The 16404-nt window shown below is 41.5% G+C and overlaps 1 protein-coding gene across 10 annotated transcripts in view; it reads right to left on the bottom strand.

Moving 5' to 3' along the window:
- The window catches only part of LOC109971776 (ELKS/Rab6-interacting/CAST family member 1), a 141563-nt gene that overhangs the window by 57052 nt on the left and 68107 nt on the right, over nt 1-16404 (bottom strand). For 9 of the 10 annotated variants that reach the window (XM_020620255.1, XM_020620246.1, XM_020620268.1 and 6 more), the window contains 3 exons: nt 15046-15139; nt 9717-9869; nt 5762-5922 (listed from right to left, as the gene is read on the bottom strand). In XM_020620255.1, the coding sequence (XP_020475911.1) occupies nt 5762-5922; nt 9717-9869; nt 15046-15139 (408 nt within the window). The remainder of the gene's footprint in view (nt 1-5761; nt 5923-9716; nt 9870-15045; nt 15140-16404) is intronic. The other variant, XM_020620315.1, reaches the window with a different exon arrangement.

The following is a 16404-nucleotide window of genomic DNA, read 5'->3' as shown; positions in this document are numbered from 1 at the left end:
CACACACACACACAGGGGGCCTGCAACCCAGTCAACCCACTGTTCTGTGTGCTTGGTCAAGACCAAGTTACCACATGAGAGACAGACACCAGACACACACACACACACACACACACACACATATACCTAGACTTTACCACATTGAAACAAGGGGGAGCTCCGGTTCACACCAAAGGGACAATAGGATCAAAAGCTGTTGAATGTTGTACCTCTGTCCAGGGCGGAGCAGCCCAAGAAGATAAAATGCATTGTAAAACATGATTCAGGATTCAGAAGTTGGTTTTCCTGCGGGAGCTCTATCTCTCTGAATCCAGCGCTGTAAGACTTTCCTGTGATCAGACTTTCAGTAAACTTTCTGTTGATTTTAAACAGTCCTCTCCTGTCTCGTGCTTCCAACAAAAGAATTTAGTTAATTTCTAACACATACATTTCTGTGTGCTTGTAGGTAGGTGATGTTGTTTGACCGAATATATAAATGTGTACAATCGACATTTTCAGTGTGAATGTGTCCTGCGAGCACACATGTTGTGAGTATCTGTAAATTTATGTGTATCCAGACCCATCAGGGAGCAGGGACATGACCTTGCCAGTACAGCTGGTCTCTGTGTGTTTAGTCAGTGTAACCATTGCAACGGTGCTGTGCAGACAGGATGTCTACAATAGGGATTTGAAAGTCATAACATCACTACTGCTCTAAGCTTCATTATGCTGTGGGTTACTATACCTAGTCAACAAACTGATATGTGAACACACTTCATGGACAGGATAGAATTTCAGGGGTTAAAGATTATGGTTTAATAAGTGTCCACACTGTAGATTAGCTTACAGTGCCTTGCGAAAGTATTCGGCCCCCTTGAACTTTGCGACCTTTTGCCACATTTCAGGCTTCAAACATAAAGATATAAAACTGTAATTTTTTGTGAAGAATCAACAACAAGTGGGACACAATCATGAAGTGGAACGAAATTTATTGGATATGTCAAACTTTTTTAACAAATAAAAAAACTGAAAAATTGGGCGTGCAAAATTATTCAACCCCCTTAAGTTAATACGTTGTAGCGCCACCTTTTGCTGCGATTACAGCTGTAAGTCACTTGGGGTATGTCTCTATCAGTTTTGCACATCGAGAGACTGAAATTTTTGCCCATGCCTCCTTGCAAAACAGCTCGAGCTCAGTGAGGTTGGATGGAGAGCGTTTGTGAACAGCAGTTTTCCACAGATTCTCGATTGGATTCAGGTCTGGACTTTGACTTGGCCATTCTAACACCTAGATATGTTTATTTGTGAACCATTCCATTGTAGATTTTGCTTTATGTTTTGGATCATTGTCTTGTTGGAAGACAAATCTCCGTCCCAGTCTCAGGTCTTTTGCAGACTCCATCAGGTTTCCTTCCAGAATGGTCCTGTATTTGGCTCCATCCATCTTCCCATCAAGTTTAACCATCTTCCCTGTCCCTGCTGAAGAAAAGCAGGCCCAAACAATGATGCTGCCACCACCATGTTTGACAGTGGGGATGGTGTGTTCAGGGTGATGAGCTGTGTTGCTTTTACGCCAAACATAACGTTTTGCATTGTTGCCAAAAAGTTCGATTTTGGTTTCATCTGACCAGAGCACCTTCTTCCACATGTTTGGTGTGTCTCCCAGGTGGCTTGTGGCAAACTTTAAACGACACTTTTTATGGATATCTTTAAGAAATGGCTTTCTTCTTGCCACTCTTCCATAAAGGCCAGATTTGTGCAGTATACGACTGATTGTTGTCCTATGGACAGAGTCTCCCACCTCAGCTGTAGATCTCTGCAGTTCATCCAGAGTGATCATGGGCCTCTTGGCTGCATCTCTGATCAGTCTTCTCCTTGTATGAGCTGAAAGTTTAGAGGGACGGCCAGGTCTTGGTAGATTTGCAGTGGTCTGATACTCCTTCCATTTCAATATTATCGCTTGCACAGTGCTCCTTGGGATGTTTAAAGCTTGGGAAATCTTTTTGTATCCAAATCCGGCTTTAAACTTCTCCACAACAGTATCTCGGACCTGCCTGGTGTGTTCCTTGTTCTTCATGATGCTCTCTGCGCTTTAAACAGACCTCTGAGACTATCACAGTGCAGGTGCATTTATACGGAGACTTGATTACACACAGGTGGATTCTATTTATCATCATTAGTCATTTAGGTCAACATTGGATCATTCAGAGATCCTCACTGAACTTCTGGAGAGAGTTTGCTGCACTGAAAGTAAAGGGGCTGAATAATTTTGCACGCCCAATTATTCAGTTTTTTATTTGTTAAAAAAGTTTGAAATATCCAATAAATTTCATTCCACTTCATGATTGTTTGCATGTGGGTGTGGAGTAAATGACGTGATAAAAACAAGTGTAGAATGGCACAAAAGGTGTTTCTTTATGAACTACAGTTAAGCAAACATTTAAGAGGTAACAGGCAAACAGCATAATAACAGTGTGTAATTGACATAACTCCTGTGGTTGTTACTCTGAGGATTTACTTTTCTTTGTCAGTGAAGCATTTTTATCATCATATTTGTCATATTTAAAGAATATGGTAAGGTTGATAAATACAACTAAACAAAAAAAGAGGATGTAGATGCAGGCACCTACAGTAACATCATCATTTATGAAAAAAATATATTTCCTTTGCCTTCTGCCACATTATTTATTTACTTGGATTTCCATTACCTGAGTCTCTATCTTTACATCAACTTCTGCAACTCAGTCTAAAATTAGCATATTTTTTACTGTGCCTACAAGTTTATTTTTAATTTCTTGTACTCCCATTTACAGTATGTAAAATCAAAATAAACAGTTGTATATTGAGAATATTCTGCTGTAGTGCAGGTGTTTGCAGGTACACATTATGTTGTGTTCATCCGTTCTGCTCTCACCCGTTCTCCCCCCTCTCTTTGTCCCTTTCCTGCTAACCAAGGCTCTAGACCTTCACAGTCTTCACAGCTCCACTCCATCTTCTCCCAGCTCTTTCTCCCAACACTCCCTCCATCATTCTCCTTCTGCCTTCCTCGATCAGTCACTCCTGCACTCTGTCATCCCTTTTCCCCATCATTTACAATTGCTTCCCTAACTCTCTGCTAGAGCTTCCTATTTTACCTTCTTCTACTGCCCTGCAGAGTAGAGACAGTCTACTGATAAATGCACAATTTCCCTGTCATCTCTCAAAGTGTCATCTCCTTCTCTACCTCTACAATTTCCACTCTGTCAGCTTTGACTCTGTCTATGGGCCCGCCTCAAAACTTTCACTACCTTTTCTTTGCTTTTTCACAATTTTCCTTCAATAAAATGTACACAGATCTATCAGCGACATTCTTAGTGTCTACAGGATGATCGGGTTCAGTAAGTCCCTGTGTTACTGTGGCATGTAGAATGATCCCATTCAGACTATGGAAACATCTCAATAACTAGCTTATCAAAATGTCCACACAATTTCTCTATTGTACAACTACACCCCTTGACCCCAGACTCATTTATTGACTAGCTCCTCTGGAAGCCATCTGTGTCTACATGCCTCTGTGTGTGTGCATACTATACAGAATGGAGGAAACTCAATCTGGTGTGGGGTGACAAAGCAGACCCTGCACCGCTCCTTATACATCAAGCATTCAGCTCTATATCTATACACATACAATACGAGCTAGGAAAGCCAGCATGCAATGAGAGGATATTGAAAATGATTTTTTCCCTTCTTGTCTCTTTCATTAACAGTGTTGAAAAGCCAGGAGTCTGCTCTCTCTCTCACTCCCTCTGGCTTATACACACAAATACACACACGTTAAAAAACACACACACAGAGCTCTCCAGTTCACTGGGGAACGTGCCTGACATGGTTTGCTTCAGCTGGTCTTCTTGACAACGCCACATTACAGTCGAAAGAAGGAGAAACTTGGCATACAATCAAACTTCTCTCATGATTTCTAAGATTTGAAATACTTCAGTTTGAGTAGCCCCTTCCATTCCCCCCCCCACTCTCATTCTCTCTTTTTCCGTCTCATTTTTTTCCTCGCTTTCACTCTAACTCCCCCTCACTCTCTCTTGTTACCTCTTTCTTTGCCCTATCTTTCCTGTTGAGTTTTCCCTGTTCTAACTTGGACCAGAGCTGTGCTGTGGGAATAAGACCCCTTTTAAGGCACAAAGCCAAAGCTTGTGTAAGTATGTGCATGTCTGCAGACGTGAGTGATTATATGCAAATTCCACTGAGGTTGTGTGTATATTCTACATGCATATCTTTGTGGCTTGTTGAGATGTAACCCAGCCTCATGAAGCTTTGCCCCTTGCAGATCAACAGTTCTTTAATCCTTATCATCAGTGACCCTAAACCCCCAGCCTCTGACCTCTTCATACACACAGACGCACACAGAATCCAATGCAAGAGACCACACACACTCATGCCGCCTGTGCCCCCATGATTAGCTCTTACCAGTGTAGACTTATATCCATTCAAACTCCTGAACAGCCAATTTGGTGTTGCTTATGTCAACCAACCATCACACTATCCTTCTTCCTCAGACATCTTTCTAATAGTAATACAATCATGATTTAAGCCTAGTGCCAGTAAAATACAGAAGTACCATTCACATGCCTTAAATTTGCATATACAGTATCTAGAGGCATGGATTGTGTCTGTATTGTATGTAATAGATTTCTTCAGCTAAACAACACTGCTGATGTTTTGATGGTGAAAATTGAAACAGATAGGAAGATGGTGTGTATCACAATTATGTGTGCATGTGTGTGCAGATACGTGAGAAAAGGTAAACCGTACACATACTGTAGGCACACAGAGTCACGTACTGTACATATTATTTCACAATTAGTGTGATCAGAGGGGCTCGTGAGGTGTAGTGAACTACAAGTCATGGCGTCAACACATATGTGCCAGCCTTTCCTTGTGTAATGTACTGAGTGACTGACATTAAAGGCATTTCCCTGCAGCACATGACAACCAGATATGTGGCTCCATGCTCCTTCAATCAGAGCGCTCAAAGCAAACACACATGTAGCCGATCCACTGACAGATTTGGAACTCCGTCACACATTCTGACACACACTCACACATGGCAACGCAGCCAGTCCTGCACAGTTCTTCTTTGTTTTTGTTTCCTTCTCCTCTAACTCTCTATCTGTCACACACACATTCATATGAAAAAACAGCCGCATGCATATCTTTCTGACCTACTGTCTAAGGCTGCGCACCCTCCTCAATAAATGCAGCTTTTCACAAGGCAGCTAATAGACAACAGCTGATCCAGCTTCAAAATGCAACTCAGCACTGATGTCTATAACACGTATGCACAGCTTCACATGTGAACAGGTGAGAAGATAAATGTGCCAAATGCAGTATTAGACAAAGATTTCTCCTGCAGCATAGAAGCTGCTGTGATGGGTAATGAAAATATCTATAATGTTCCTTGATCACATAAAACTTTTATGAGCTGGGTGTGTATTCATTGCTCCAAACTACTTCAAACGTTCTGACTGAACGTATTACTGCTGTCACCAGATCTATAAATCTAAATGCAGCTTAATTAATTAACATGGTTGAGTTTGCTAAGTTGACATTTTTCTTTTACTCGTTAAAGAAATGCAGAGCCGTGAATGCACAAGATATAGCATTTGCACATAAAGTGTGTGCTTTTTATTTTCTGTGAAAGAAGAAAAATATCTAGGTAGGGCAGGTTAACGGTTGATAGATATATGGACAGCTAAGATATAAATACTGAACAGTATGTTCAGAGACTAACTTCATCTCCAGAATCTCCTCCAGCTGTTTTCGTCTCTCCTGGTGCAGACTGTTGAGGTGCCCATCTCGCTCGTGCAGGGCCTGCTGAGTGGAGGACAGACGGAGTTTGGTGGCATCCAGCTCTTGGCGTGTTTTCTCCAAAGCTCCCATCAGCTCCTCCAACTATTCAAAGGCCGACATACACACACACAGGTTAGAACATACCAGGATACCCATGCACATGTCTCTGTTCTCAAATGTAAGAAGTGTTGATTAAATCATATAACATGCTGTGTAAAAATCAAGATACAGTACAAGATCTATTTAAGCATGCGCAGTCTCATATATACATACATGGAAATACACACTTATGTGTAATTCTATGTCTATATGATGTATACTTGAGAGGGTGTGTGTGTTGGAATGCTACTGTAAAATCATGTGAAATGATACAATCTTAAACTGAATGGCAGTAGACAACAAGATGCAGGTTAGTTAAATGGTATGTCCACTGATGCGTTCGCTGGAAACATGGGTCCACCTTTATCCAGTTATTTTATCTTACTCTCAAGTGTGGTCCTGCTTTAGACCAGGTGAGAATAATGCTCAACCCCTAATTTACACCTCCTCCCTCTGCACACACATGCCCTCCAGACACGCAGGCCTGCCTGTCCAACCTGAGCATCTGACAGACGGGATGTGACCTCAGGGCACCATTATCCTAAGACAGGAAGTGTCTAATTGTCTAACAACAAGTACTTCACATTAGCATCCACTACTTGGCAGGCCTGTATAGATTATATATGGGAGTTCACAAGAATATGAATTTATCTTTGTTCAGTTCTAATGATTTGCAGATTTGTGATACAAGATGTTCAAACAATAATTTTGAAGTGTTGAATCTCAAATGAACAAATGGAGAGAAAGTTAAAAAAAAATGTAAAGACAAGACATATTGTGGAGAGCACTCCATGGGGTAGGGTATGAAAAAAGGAATGGGCCTCTTTTATGAACGGGGCAAATCGTTCGCACATTTTCAAGACACTCTCCACCTCCCTCGGTTGTCTAGGGGTGTTTCACAGATGTCAGATAATGTGTTCACTGAACACATATCACACATGGAGCAAGAGAAGAAAGGAGAAAGGGTGAAAGCAAAGCACATGGGGAATATACACATTTGAAATGATGGGAAAAGGACAACTCTCAGTCATATTTTCCTGGAAATGTAACAAAGCATTGTTTTAAATAAAATACACTCTCTATCCCTGCTGTCAACTATTGACCTCGTCAGTATCCAAGCAGCTAATACACCCAAAATCAGCCAGCAAGACATCGAAATGTCACACCACACTTAATGTTTGATGTCTTTTTTCAGGTTTAAAATAACCCCAAGCCAGTTTTTTCATCTTGAAAGTCAAGGGTCACACACTCAAACACCTCCATTTATGTCCACATATCTATCAGCTCTTCTGCACCCTCTTCATCTTAACTGCCCCACTCACAGTCCCCATTAATCCACCACCCAGGCTGGCCCTTACTTCACAACCACATCATTAATAATGAATACAATGCTTTTCAGTGAAATTAGGGACCTAATCAGCTTAGCGTTGAACCTGTGCGTGCTGATTTAGCTCAACTTCAAGGCAAAGCCCTACAGCCAGGTTCAGGCTCACAAAGACTGGCCCAAAGCCCCGTTAGATGCTAAGCTGACTGGGGGCTCAGAGGTAAGGGTCAAATCCCTTGTCCATTTGTGTTGGTGCTGCTGGTTCAAGGACCTGGTTCAAACGCCACAGATGGGAAGAAAAGGAGAGAAATAGAAACAGAAATACAGGAGAAAGGAAGAGAGAGCCTGGATGTAATTGGGTGAGACAACTTGAGAAGGCAGATGACAGATGACAAAAAATGAAGCTCAGAACAATTGGACAGCAGAAATGATGGTGGGAGAAAGTCAAGAGAGAGAGAACCAGAGATGGCGTGAGAAGGGGGGGTCAATTAAAGTGACCTAGTGCATTAGAGGACAAAAGAAAGAAGAACATCAAGGGAAGGGGACAGGTAGATGGGGAGGGGGGGACGTGAGAATGTGAGTCTGGCAGGGTGATCTGAAATGGTGCCAGGGTCAGGTGATGTGTCTGAAGGACCTGTCCGTCTCTCTCTCTCTAATCCCACTGCATCCCACACACACTCTTTTTCTCAAAGTCTGAGGCAAGAACAACGACTGACAACTGTGAAACTACTTGTCAGTGGCACGTTGACTCTCTGCCTACTAATGTGGTGACATCATGTTGACTCACAAAGTTCAGTGTGTTGACAGCATCTACCAGTGAGCATCAGTGACTCAGCAGCATGAGCACCAGGCCAAATGGTTATCTCTCCATGTGCTGACAGTGTGACTGCTGGCTTGGTACGTGTCAAGCTCAGTTTCCAGTATAACTGTATAAGGATAATCACCTTTATTTGGCCAAGTATGTTACACACAAGGAATTTGTTTCCGGTACAGAACAGAGGCAGCCATCTGTGGCACCAACTCACACTGATGGCTCTAACCATCGGGGGCAACTTGGGGGTTCAGCGTCTTGCCCAAGGACACTTCGACATGTGGACTGCAGGCACCATGATTCAAACCTCCAACCCTCCAGTTGGGAGACAATTGCTCTACCCACTGAACCACAGTCGCCCACAGTCACATGCTCAGTATGTTCCCTATGTGTAGGGCCCGGAATTAATTGAAATTAAAATAAGTTGACTATGGCTTTCTGGGGTCAATGGGTGTTAACGTGTCACAAGTTGAGAAAGGATTTCCCCGATTCTTTGGCTACGATTGGGTAAATTTAGGTCAAAGCTGAATCATTCACCTCAAAAAACAGGAAAAAGTCCCACAGACATAAATATACTTTGGTTTTGGACTTCTCAGTGGATCAGACTATTGTTTAATAAACACAGTATCTATGCTGACTGTAAGTCAAGCATGTGAAGTGCAGTAATTGCAAGGAGGAAAAAACAAGCCACAGTTAACATTGGCACTCAATGAATTTTATAAACCAAGTTTGACCTTGTCTTACTTTCCAGCTACGTCCACCGGTCTGCTCTATTCATCTTTAAACGCTCCTCTATTAGCCTCCATCTTTGAATGTGTGTGCTTGAAGCAATACAGCCACCATCCTGCCTCAAAATGTTAGCTCTTGTTTTAAGCACTGATTGCTCTCACATTACTTGTGGCACTCATAAGTAATGCAAGGTCATTCTCATTCAAATGCACACACACACCAGCAGGAAATACACTCCCTCACCACGTTTCTCTTTCCCACCACAGACACACCTACACTCACATACACACACATACAAAAGCACACACATGCACTTTTTTTTTTGGACCAACTTAAAGATGTAGATGACCAGCTGGCAGTCAGAAAGACAGATAGATAGAGGAACACAGAGAGTGATAGGGCAGCCTGTGCTCCATCAAGACAGCAAGCTTAAAGCTTTGTTAATGAATTCTGATTGCACACATATAAATTCACAATATGTCAAACACATGCTGACATTTTGAAGCATGCAGCAGCAAACTTAATGAGAGACAGAAAATAAAAGGATACAATCTTTTTTTTTCTTTCAGTTTTGAATTTCAGGCTCAAGGAAAAAAAAATAAACAAAGCAGTAGAAGAGAATTAAGAAGAAAAGACTAACAGGCAGGAACAGGAAAATCAATTTTGTAATAATTATATTTGCTGGTTAAGAGATACATATTAAGTGACTGAGGACAACTCATCAACCGCAGTCTGCCCGCAGTTACACTCTTAACCACATGAGGGTGGAGTTAGGTTCCTCAGATTGCTTCTTCTTAGTCATAGGTGGGCTGATACCAGCACTCAGTTTAACAGGTAGGCCAGGCTGCTTATGGAGAGTTGCATGTAACTATCAATGTGTATATGTGTATGCTGGTCTGGAACCCCCATCGGGGTGTGTAACGTCGGGTAAACCTCTCTCTGAGCCTGAACACGCGCAGCCTCCTCCTGTGCCCAGAGAGCCTCCCTGTGCGCAGAGGTGTTCATGCTCTCCCTCAGTGCCATCTCCAACTCCCTGATTCGCTCTGCCGTTTCCCGCATGGCATCCTGGGAAGCTAAAAGAGGAAGCTGGGGTGGGGGGGTGGGGGGTTCGAGGAAGAGGACGAGCAGGAGGGATGGAAGCAAAGTAGCAAAAGCCAGAGAGAGAATGTTTTTCCTTTGAGTGCGCTTTGTTTTAAATTTTATTGTTACTATTTTGCATTAAAATCATCCTTGAGAAAAGGTGTATTTGTTGGTCCCTTTTATAAAAGGAACACAATCCATGTAAAACAGAACTGAAGGAAGGACTTGAGAAAGTTAAAAGCTGTGGTGATAGAACAAGACTTTTCTTAGAATAAATAGACACAACCAAGACAGAAGAGAGTGTTAAGTGATGGAGAGAGAGAGTATGTAAGTGTTATGATCTTTGCTGTCATCCATATGAGTATGCACATGTGTGAGCGTGGGTGAGTAGGGTAGACTGTGTGCATTCACATGCACAGCTTGTGTGTGGCCTCTCTGACACCTATGGTGAGCGGGGGAAACAGACCCCTCTCCGTACTGGGTGATGGAACTGTTAAAGAAAACACTGGACAGAAATAATAAACCCTCCAATTCTCTCTTTCTCTCTCATTTTTTATATTCTCTCCAACTCCCTGAAGTTGACTCACCTTCAAGTTCACACATTCACACTTTTCTGGAAGCAGTGCAGAGAAGATACTTTAATGGGTTCAGATAAATTGTGTGATATATCCTTGTTGCAAAACAGTCAGACAATATTTTGATTGACTACTCAAACCAGAGTGCACCAATCATATTCTCAGCAACAAAAATTAATCAGATCAATGTATGATCACTGAAATGTCATATAAACACTTTTATGCCATCAGACAAGCAGAATGTAAATCACTGCAAAAGCAATGTTTTGATGGTGGGAGTCAACACTGGAAGGTTTTACCACATAAACTTGATAACATACTTGAAGATGCATCAACCAACTAAATATGACAATAAGTCATAAACATGGCAAAACTGCCAACAGAAGAAATCACGGACTTGATTATCCAGCGCAGAACATACAGGCTAGTCGGCTGTAGTCTGTGCGGTGTGTTCAAGTGCCAATTTTTCAAACCAGCAGGCCCAGACAAAGATGATGTGAGGTGACACAACAGTCAGCCTGTGTTGCTGCTAGTTCTTTGTTGTCAGCTTAGTGTGCCTCTGCCCTAAGAATGTGCTCAGTGAAACCTTTGAACATTTCAGTCAAGGAATTTTCATCCATCACAATGATGGATACTACAGAGACAGGCTGAAGGGGCTTTCCTGAACTGCTCTCTTCTTGCGCATTGATTCACTTAGCTGAAGAGCCAATTGGAGTGGTCTATCTAATCCAACATGCCAAATTGGGCGAAAAGCCACCGTCAGGGTTCAACTAGTGCCAAAGGTGTGGGACACACTGGAAAGATGAGGGGGAAGAGGCAGGGTACACCCTGGACAGGTCACCAGTCTATCACAGGACTGACACTTAGAATCTGAATTACTTTAATTGCTAAGTATGTTTGAACATTTATTTGACTCTGGTACAGAGTATCTCAATGTGTTGTAAGGCAACAATAATAGAAAATAACAAATAAAGCAATAAAAACAAAAAAGAATAAACTGTGTGTGCATGCAAATAGGGAAAGTGTGCAATCAAAAACAAGAAAGGAATGAGAGGAAAAGAGAGACAGCTTTTATAAATATGTACATCTATATACAATATGACAGCTATCAGACTGAATGACTGTACGTACAGTTTATTGCACTGTGGTGATTGCTGTGTCCCGATTAACTGGATTAACTGTTGATCAGAGTGATAGCACACGGAAGAAGCTAATGTTTAGAGACAAACAACCACACACATCCATACTCACTCCTACGGGCAGTTTAGAGTCACCATCCAACCTAAGCTGCATGTCTTTGGGCTGTGGGAGGAAGCCAGAGTACCTGGAGTACCACACAGGCACAGGGAGAACATGCAAACTCTGTATAGAAAGGTACCAGGTCGGCCGGGTCTCAAACCCCGGACCTTCTTGCTGTGAGGTGACAGCACTAACCACTGCTCCACTTCCATGTGTGTAAATGTGAATCTGAATTCAAATGCTTGGAAACAACTGCATCAGCTACAGTACGGTATATACCTGATACAGAGCTAAACATAAATGTTTTTATCAAGTCTCACAATACTTTGAATAGATAATATTGTATTGCGTAAAACTGAGCTTCAAGCTAAACAGTATTGAAAAAAAAATGCATCTATAATGTATCTAAATTCAATTGTCAATAGTAAAACACTTGATTGAAAAGATGTAAAATCTAATGACCAATAAATCTAATTACTGACCTATTCACTGATAACAACTAAAGCAGTAGAAATGGGATCAACCCTAAATGAGATGAAAAGAGTGCCGAGCAACTCACAAATTACAAGAGGATACTTGCTGCTCATCACGTCAGCAAAACACAGCTGGAGGTGAGCGACAAACCCCTGCACACATGTACAGAGGCAGGCTGTGTGCGTCAGCAGCCTAAAGCCCTAATTGGATATGACAGACAGGCAGTAATTCAATGCACCAGAATCAACAAGTATTCGTCTGACCCTGCCGCACAGACAGAAACACAGGAATGCATGTGTGCGCACACACACAGACATCCCACTGAGAAGGGCTGCCACTACTGGACCCTCGAATGAAACCTAACCAGAAAGCTGTGTCTGTCTCTGTGTGTGTGTGTGTGTGTGTGCACATATATAGTTCATGTGTCTGTGTGTGTGTATCTGTGTGTTATGTGAGTTTTATTAGTAACAAGAGAATATTGATGGCTTTCAAGAAGAAGAATTGAAAAAAAAGGTGAGAGAAAGAAAGACATAGAGAGTGGGAAAAATGTAAAGATAATTGCCTGTGCAGCACCAATCATCACCTAGTGCCCTTGGGAAAGATCATTATGAAGTCTGGCTCTTCCTGGTTTGATGGAGGGATTATAATCACTAAAATAAACTAGCAGAGAGTGAGAGAACACACATATCCAGCAGCTGTGAACTATGATCCTGAGTACACACACACATACCATTTACCCATATAGCCTGATCCAAGCAGACATAGTTATTGGTCTTTGTTAAGAAAGTTGTTTGTGCAGCATCAAGCTCTGTCTTCCTATTTTATGATTTAAAAAAATGTTAAGTATGTGTGCAGGATCAGAAGCCTCATATACAGTTTCAGTCAAGTGTAAACACTGGGAAGATACTTAGGGTGAATAAAAATCCTGAGATGCATCTATCTTCCTCAATTTTTCTTAAAATAATCCTTATGTCGCTGATAGATAAAAAACAAATAAAAAGCCTGTGTCGAGGCTTGAAGTAAATACATGTTTTCTCTGTGTTTGTGAAGTGCAGCGTGGTGAGATGGAAACCACGGAGCAGAGAGATGCTATCTTTTCATCCCTCATAAACTCTCCTAGATTGGATGGGGAGAGAGAGTGAGGGAAGGCCCTGTTTGTTTGTGTTTACCCTCGGAGCATGCTGTGTTCCTGATGGACTCCAAGATACAGTAAACTGTGAGCAAGCGTGAGCAGGGGAAAGACAGGGACTCTGCAAACTATTACACAAACTGGAGCTGGGGCCAATGAAAATATACTTAGTTTTACAGGTATTTGAGCCTAAACATAATTTTTACCTGAGTTTGCCACTAGATGAAAAGTCCAAATCACCAACGTGGGTAGTCGTCACGCTGAGGGGGGACATGAATGTGCGTATCAAACCTTATGGAAAAATCTACCTGTAGTAGTGGAAAGAGTTCACTAAAACACAAATGGCAACCTCATGGAAGTCACCAAGGCTTTATCATCTTGGTGTGATAAATTTTTGTGCTACATTTCAGCCTGGACCAAAGTAACACCCATAGCAATGATAGCAAGGGTTAACGGATCTGGCTAAATATTGATTTCTCTGTCAACCTCAAAAACACACCATTGATCAGGCACTTATGTGGATAAATGTGGATAAATGACAATAAAACTGAACAGGACCATAAAAACCTACATCTGCACTAACACACTAGTATGACATGTCCTTGGGTCACTATTTTTACAATACATTGAATATATACTTACAAAAATTTATTCAACCAATCCATTAATTTCTGTTCCTTTGTGAGTGGAGGCTTTTGGATGTGTATGTGTGCTTGAACCTTCAGTGTCTTATGTTATTTTTTTGATTTTGCTTTATATCTTTGTCTTTTCTTTTTGTCTCTTTAGTTTCAGCGTTGCTCTCTGTTTGTCTGATGCTTTGCTTGCTATTTTTGTATTTTATTCTGCATAATAATAATAAACACATAAATTCGACCACATGTGACACTTTCAATGTTGCTCTTTTTGTGGATGTCACCTGTGTCACTAACATACAATATGTCCCTCTTGCACTCCTCCATGTTCTTTCCTTCTGGCATTGGCTTCACGTCTTGTTGCAGGTTGTAGCAATATTAGTGCGTACTACTCCAGCACTATTTAGAAGAGGAAACAGGATGTTGGATGCTGCCTGCCAGCACACAGAAATAACAAAATAACTTCCTAAAAAGATTTTTCTCTGTTTGGCAGAGTGGTACAGAGGGGTGTACTCTACAGTACTTCATTGGTCCTGTGGGAAAAACCTGGCAAAGCTGCAGTCTGCATATTAACACCTTGGCATAGCTCTGCAGTTAAGTACACAAGCATGCAAACAAACACATGCATGCACGCTATTGAGCAAATAGCTGACACTCATGTTGCATACAAATGATATCGCTGGACTTTTCCAAAAAAAAAAAAAAAAAAAAAAGGTAGTTCAAAATGGTCTCTCCTTACTTGACTACACTTAACTTACTAGTCCTTTGCTATCACCATCTGAGCCGCTCCCAGCTGGTGTATGGAGCTGATTTCTGCTCGACTAAATGCCTGTCTCTTCCACTTAGAACTAACTCTGAGATGCAGTGAGGGAGGGAGGGCAGGAGGTAAGAAAGCCTGGAACAGCGTTCTTTCTGCACAGACAAACAGAATTATACAGACACTGACAGTGAGCAAAGTCAAGAATGAGACAGTGAAAAGATGATAGTTTCTGAGAAATGGCTTACAATTAAGATGAGGAAGAAAGAAAAGAGCGTGGGAGTTGTGAACCAATCTGCAGGATGAAGTGATGAGCTAATTCAGAGGGCAAGGAAAGTACACGAGTGTGCACACACAAACACACACGTATTCAAACCTGTGACAAAGAGTGCGGATGTCCATCAGTTAGGGCATCTATACTCATCTCACTCTGCACTGTCTGCTTCTGGATGTTAGGAGACTTGATTTGCCTTCAGACAGAGAAAAATGGATGACAACAGGTAAAAAGAGGTTCAATAAAGACATGTAAACTAATCATGGAGAACAAAAAGACACTTCTTTTGTATTTCAAATAATATGACCAATATGTAAAAATGCAAGCACATGACAGTATTCAACAGCCACATTTTACTTTCAGTACATTTTTAAGTGGCAACAGCACAGTGTGTGTAGTAAAGCAGGGAAGCACAGAGGCCGTGCGTGTGTCCAGTCTTAGTAACATTACAGACCTGGACAAGACAAAACTTGACTGATGGATGCGAGACATTGCTGTGTAAATCTTTCAACAACAAAACACATAAACACAACGTACAAGCTGCACAAGCATTAACACAAACACACCGTCTAAAAAACAGGTTTGTGCAAATGGTAAGAAGATGAGATGACACCAACACACACACAAAGGTATGGTCAAAGTCTCCACGATAAACACTGCCAGTAACACACACACAAACACACACAGAGGATAATAAATCTGTTGTCAATGATGTGCACTGCTGTGCTGATGGCTGATTACAGAGCTAAACTGCATATTAACCTGTCAGGATTGCTTTGCATTTACCTCCACACTAAGGCCTGCTCCTTGTCATTTGTCAAACTTACTACATCAGACAACTATGGCATAGACACACAACCACACACACACACACAGCATCCAGTTTAATACGGTATTATAAAGTTTACACATTTATGCTTTTGGCAAAGGCATTCAATTTGCTTCAGCTATGATGCAAATATAGTAAACTGGAACTGTTTGGATCCATGGATTAGCAATGTGTCTGGTGTAAGAAGGGAAAAGTCTGTGACAAGAGCATCATCCCACTAATCAAGCATGGAGGTGGGTCCATCCTGTTGTGGAGTTGTTTTGCTGGTACTTGACCATGTGACTGGCATAATGGATACTTTGAATACCAGGCCGTACTAAAGAAGAAGGCGATGCGCTCAGCGCAGCTTGGTAATCACTGGACTTTCCAGCAAGAAAATAATCCCAAGGATGCATCTAGTTGCACCAAACAGCTTGGTTCAAGTATCATTTCTGGAATGTTCATCTCATTCCCCAGATTTGAATCCAAATTAAATTCTTAACTGGGATTTAAAGAAAGCACTGGCAGCACAGAAACCAAAAAATATTAGTGAGACTGAAACTTTATCACATTAGAAATTGGCTAAAATTCAAAAGAAAGGTACCACAAACCTTTTTTTTAAGCAATGTTTAATGTAGATCATAAAGTCCAAA

This window comes from Monopterus albus, unplaced genomic scaffold, assembly GCF_001952655.1.
Source record: "Monopterus albus unplaced genomic scaffold, M_albus_1.0 scaffold6.1, whole genome shotgun sequence".
Classification (NCBI taxonomy): Eukaryota; Metazoa; Chordata; class Actinopteri; order Synbranchiformes; family Synbranchidae; genus Monopterus; species Monopterus albus.
The sequence above is the reverse complement of the archived record's forward strand: the minus strand, read 5'-3'. Positions and strand labels throughout refer to the sequence as shown.